Consider the following 5,502-nt stretch of genomic DNA (forward strand, 5'->3'; position numbering starts at 1 on the left):
AGAGTTGGATTTGGGGGAAGTGGCCGCGTGGGGAAGGACGAACCCGTGGTTAAGTCAGAAGTAGCAGTAGCGCGTTCCAGAAAAAGCATTGCTGCTATCTTAGCTACAGCGCGTTCTGTGATACACGCTACTGCTACTCCTTTCTCTTTTTTCCCTTTTTCATTTACTTTTCTTCACATTTTATTTGTTTCCTTTCACCTTATTCTATTTCTTTCATTTTCAATTACTTTTCCATTTTCTTTCCATTTAATTTTATAACCTTTAGCAGCAGCGAGTTTATATTAAAATGCGCTGCTACAAACAAAGTAGCGGTAGCGCGGTTCGTCATAGATCGCTACTACTATGTGTAGCCTATCGGCTAAGCCGTGGGAATTTTAGTAGTAACGTGTTTAAAGCAAGGCGCGCTACTGCTAGATCTTTATCTGCAGCGCGGTTTCCTCAGGCGCGCTACTGCTAATTAGCACCAGCGTTCTTTTTTGACCCACGCTACTGCTAAAGTTCTGTGTATAAGGTTTTCCCTAGTAGTGCTAGCTCGATCTCGGTCATTGTCGGCGTCGACGGCGTCCTCGGACTTCATTCCCTCCTTGGAGGCGTCGCCGTGGAGCCACTTCACCACCATTGTTGCCTTGGTCTCGGGCTCTCCAGGTGAAAACCCAAGTTTCAACCTTTGGTCGGAGCGGGCGTCGGCGGCATATTTGTCGCTTCCCTCTTGAGGGCGACGCCTTGGAGGTTTGGTCCTTCGTTAGTTCACGGTGGCTCGGGTGGCTTTGCGGGTTCATCCTCGGCCAGGCGTGTGCGCGGCCTCGGGGCCGGTGAGGAAGTCGGAGCGGCGGCTTCGGAAAACAATGTTGTGGAGTGTCGGATCTCGTCGTGTGGTCGGCAACGTCGTCAGCTCAGGTGGAGTGCGGTCTCGGGGCCGGCGGGGAAGTCGGAGCGGCGGCTCCAGAGAGCACCTCTATGCTATGGAGTGTCGGTTTTGGTCGTGTGGACGGCAGAGTCGTCGACTCGTGTGGAGTGCGGCCTCGGGGCCGAAGTGTATGAGTTTATGTGGTTTGTACGGCGGAGTGTTGGCCCCGGGTCGTGTGGTGGAGTAGCAACTCTGGTGGTTTGGGCGACAGGGAAGTCGGCTCGTTAGGTACCAGCCTCGGGGCTGGTGTGTATCAATGTATCGGGTTTCGGCCAGTTTTTCTTATAAATTGGCCAATTCTCTTCCTCTTAATGCAAAGGCAAAGCTCCTGCTGTTTCCTAAAAAAAAGTTATTTTTATGCATGTATTGGAGATGCGCTAATTCTTGTCATCTCGATTGGTTTCTGGGTGTTGATTAACTTGAGTTGGAGAAGAGCGAGTCCTTGACCGTGGAGAACGACCGGTCACCGTCGTCGGCGCCGGCGTGCTTGGCCAGGCCGTCCTTTATCATGGTGATGTCGTGGCAGACGTCCGCCATGGTGGGCCGCAGCGCCGGCGAATGCTGCGTGCACGCCAGCCCGAGCTCGATCAGCTCCACGACCGCCATGTCGGCCACCGCGCCTCCCTGCCGCCACGGCGCATGGGCGACGGCGGCGGCGACGTCGTGCGGGTAGTGCCGCCTGACCCAGTCATGCAGCGTCAGCCCCTCGTCGAAGATCACGTCCGTCGGCCGCTTCCCGGTGAGCAGCTCCAGGATCAGCACGCCGAAGCTGTACACGTCGCCCCGCGCCGACGGGTGCCCTCCTAATCCGTACTCTGAACCAAATGAATTAGCCGTTAATCGCAGGATTAGTGAAATGTAATTAATGTCACATCGAGCATGCATGCATGCATGCACAAACTTATGTGTGTGTCACGTCACGTACCAGGTGCAATGTAGCCAACTGAACCCTGCAACAGCCCGGTGGCGATGGAGTTGCACGGAGCGGCGGAGTCGTCGCTGCTCGTGCTGCTGCTGCTGGCTTCGGCGCCGGCGAGGAGCCGCGCGATGCCGAAGTCCGAGATCACGGCGCGCATCCCCTCGTCGAGGAGGACGTTGCTCGGCTTGAGGTCGCAGTGCACGACCCTCACCGGCGCGTAGTGGTGCAGGTAGGCCATCCCCTCGGCCACGTCGCTCGCGATGCCCACGAGCTGCCGGAAGCCTAGTCTGCTGCCGCCGCCGCCGCTGTCGTCGTGCGGGTAGAGGTGCGCCTCGAGGCTGCCGTGCGGCATGAGCGGCAGCACCAGCGCGTTGAAGCTGGCCGTGCTGCAGGTGGTGATCACCCGGATGAGGTTCTTGTGCCGCGTCCGCCGGAGCGCCTCGCACTCGCGCTTGAAGCTGACGGAGACCTCGCCGCCGCCCTTCGGGTCCGCGAGCACCTTTACGGCCACACGTGCGCTGCCGCGGAGCGTCCCCTCGTAGACGCGCCCGAACCGCCCGGCGCCGATCAGTCGAGACTCTGCGAAGCCATCCGTGGCCTCCGAGAGCTCCCTGTAGGATATCCTCGGGTGCTCCCTCTCCGACGCCTGCTCCTCGATGTCCACGCGCCACGTCGACCACCGCCTCGCTCTCGCCGTCGCCATCGACCGGCACCCGGCCGCGCACAGCATCATGCACACGGCCGCGACGATGCCGAACGCGGCGGGGACCACAGCGCGCCGGTGATCGGCACGTCTCGCGCCGCACGTCGCAATGCCCGGGATATGCCCGGCGCTGCAGAGACTGGGGTTGCCTCGGAACGAAGCCGCGGACAGGTTCGCTAGCACGCCGGCGCGGGGCACCACGCCGGAGAAGTTGTTGTACGAGAAGTCCGCTTCCCGGAGCGACGTGGACACCTGCAGGGCCTCTGGCAGGGCACCCGAGAGCACGTTCCTCGACACGTCGATCTCCTCCAGGAACGGCAGCGCTGCGACGGCTTCCGGGAGGGTGCCCCGCAGCGCGTTGCCGGAGAGGTTGAGGTACTCGAGCGCGACGCAGCCGCCGAGCTGTGACGGGATCGTGCCGGCAAGCTCGTTGGACGACAAGTCGAGAGCGAGGATCATGTCCATCTTGCTGAGCCCGAGAGGGAGAGAGCCCTCCAGGTGGTTGTTGGACAGGTTCAGGTACAGCTTGAGGTTGCTCATGGCGGCGACGTGCGACGGGATCTCGCCCTGGAGGCCATTGTAGGAGAGGTCGAGGATTTCGAGGTTGTCGCACTCGCCGAGGCTCGGCGGAATGGCACCGGCAAGGCAGTTGTGGTGCAGCATCAGCCTCCTGAGCTGCGTGAGGTTGGAGAACGTGTCTGGGATGGCGCCGGCGAGGCGGTTGCCGGAGAGGTCGAGGAGGCCGAGGTGCGGGAGCTCACCGATGGACCGGGGGATCTCGCCGGAGAGGAAGTTGTTGGAGAGGTATAGCTGCTCGAGCCGCCGCATGCGCGATAAGTCCGGCGGGATGGAGCCGTTGACGAGGTTATTGGAGAGGTTGAGGTACGTGAGGTTGACGAGGCCGGAGATGTTGGGCGGGATGGAGCCCGAGATGGCGTTGTCCTCGAGGTGGATCTGCCGGAAGCTGCGCGAGAGCTCGCCAATGAAAGGCGGCAGCCTCCCACCGAGTCCATTTCCGGCGAGCTCGAGCTCCTGCAGGCGAGTGCAGTTGCTCAGGGAGTGGAAGAATGGGTCGAGGTTGGTGTTGCTGTCGTGGCTGGAGAGGTTGTTGTAGGAGAGGTAGAGGTACTGGAGCCGCGGCAACCTGTCGAACACCTTCGACGGCAGCTCGCCGGCCAGGTAGTTGGACTCGAAGTCGACCCACTCGAGAATGGCGGAGTTGGACAGCGCCGGCGGGATCGGGCCGGACAGTTCGTTAGACCAGAGGAGGAGGTACCGGAGGCTAGGGAGACGGCACTCGGCAGCGTAGGGGATGTCGCCGGCGAGCGAGTTGTTGGCGAGATCCATGTACTGGAGGGCGGAGCAGTTGCAGAACAGCGTCTCCGGGATGCCGCCGGAGAGCCGATTTCCGCTGAGGTCGAGGTAGTAGAGCTCCTGGAGGAGCCCGATGCCGGCGGGGATCGCGCCCTCGAGTAAATTGTTCGTCAGGCTCAGCTGCGTCAGCCTCGACAGCGCGGCAATCTCCTCCGGGATCTCCCCGGCTAACGCGTTGCTGGACAGATCAAGCACCGTGAGAAAAGACAGCCGCCCCAGCGCCGGCGAGACCACGCCGTGTATCCCCCGGCCGCTGAGCACCAGCTGCGTGACGCGCCGCCTGTCGGCGGGGCCGCGACCGCACGCGACGCCGGTCCAGTTGCAGAACCGCGGCGAGCGGCCCCAGTCGGCGAGGGCGCCGCCGGGGTCGGCCGAGACGCCGGAGAGGAAATCGAGGAGCGCGGACCGGTCGTCGGCCAGTACTGCCGCTGCTGCTCCTGGTGCCTGTGCCATGGCGGCGGCGGCGGCGGGGATAGCGATCGGCACGATGATGCCGACATGGAGGATGACGATGATTGGGATGACGAGCAACTTGGCCATTGGGGTCGACAGGACGTGGGTGGTGGCCGTGAGGATGAGGTGGACGTGCACAGTGCACCGGCGAGCATCTGATAGCTACGTCTGCTACAATGCCGTGGTTTTATGGGGAGCGGGGGAGCTTGGAGGAAGCAGCTGGAGCTGCAGACGAGGCGCGCGGGGGAGAAGGTGGCTGCCTAACTTAGCCAGGCCGCGTGCGCCTGGATTTGGCGCCAAAACGCCAAATGTTTGACTTGGGACGGGAGTGTGGACGTACGTGTGCGTGTACAACTTGCTTTGGTGAATGGTGACGGATTGATCTCGGTTGGGGTTGGAGAAGCAAGTCAAACCCATGCCAGCTTTGTTTATCCGAAGTATGGTATTAGTCTCAAAGTACGCGTCAAATTGTTCGTCAAAGATGAGTTCATATGTGAAACCACACGAGACTAAACATCATGCTGGTTAATTAAGTGGTTATCCATGACAAGTTGTACTAGTTGAGAACACGTATTGTTGTCGTCAGGTCTAGATTATCTTGAACAAAAAGCACTATAGCAACACCTGAAATGATTTTGGTTCTATTGTTATTTTGTTTTGGGATTTTCATTTCTTTTTTAGAAGACAAGAAATAACTATTTTTAAGTTGATAGGATACTACTCCCTTCGTTCTGAATTATAAGATGTTCTATTTTTATTTTATTTTTTTGAATTGCATGTATATAGCCGTGTGTTTGTTGTGTTTGTTCATTCATTTTAATTTGTATGTAGTCCATACTTAAATATCCAAAATGTCTTATATTCCGAACAAAGGTGATACAAATTATCTGATTTGAACAAATGTGATACAAATTGTCGGTAGGTTGCACAGGAAGCGGCGAATGGCGACACAAGATGACCGGCATCGGTGCCTCCTATTGCTGCTCCCCCGCACCCAGAGAATCCCAGTTTTATTTTATTTTGTGAAAGAAATTTTCAATATATTCCTCAATCATGGTAGTACAGAGAACACTAGAGGTAGCACATATTACAACCAGGTCCATGGACCACCTAGGGAGCCCCAATTTGACTCCATACATCCATAGA

At 58.3% G+C, this 5,502-nt stretch overlaps 1 protein-coding gene across 1 annotated transcript; it reads right to left on the reverse strand.

The window, feature by feature from the left end:
* Window positions 1–1,321: 1,321 nt before the first annotated feature.
* LOC123163013 (putative leucine-rich repeat receptor-like serine/threonine-protein kinase At2g24130) lies at window positions 1,322–4,443 on the reverse strand. Its single transcript, XM_044580762.1, has 2 exons — window positions 1,833–4,443; window positions 1,322–1,722 (listed from the first exon to the last, which is right to left on the reverse strand). Exons 1-2 carry the CDS (start codon window positions 4,441–4,443, stop codon window positions 1,322–1,324), a joined length of 3,012 nt encoding a protein of 1,003 aa, XP_044436697.1.
* Between the last annotated feature and the right edge of the window lie 1,059 nt (window positions 4,444–5,502).

Source organism: Triticum aestivum, chromosome 7B, assembly GCF_018294505.1.
Source record: "Triticum aestivum cultivar Chinese Spring chromosome 7B, IWGSC CS RefSeq v2.1, whole genome shotgun sequence".
NCBI classification, from domain to species: Eukaryota; Viridiplantae; Streptophyta; class Magnoliopsida; order Poales; family Poaceae; genus Triticum; species Triticum aestivum.

Excerpts from the sequence above, each read along its gene's own strand:
- LOC123163013 (XM_044580762.1), bottom strand. The coding sequence starts at position 4,443 with ATGGCCAAGTTGCTCGTCATCCCAATCATCGTCATCCTCCATGTCGGC. Across the intron at positions 1,723-1,832 it reads AGTTGGCTACATTGCACCTG|AGTACGGATTAGGAGGGCAC; the intron begins GTACGTGACGTG and ends CATTTGGTTCAG.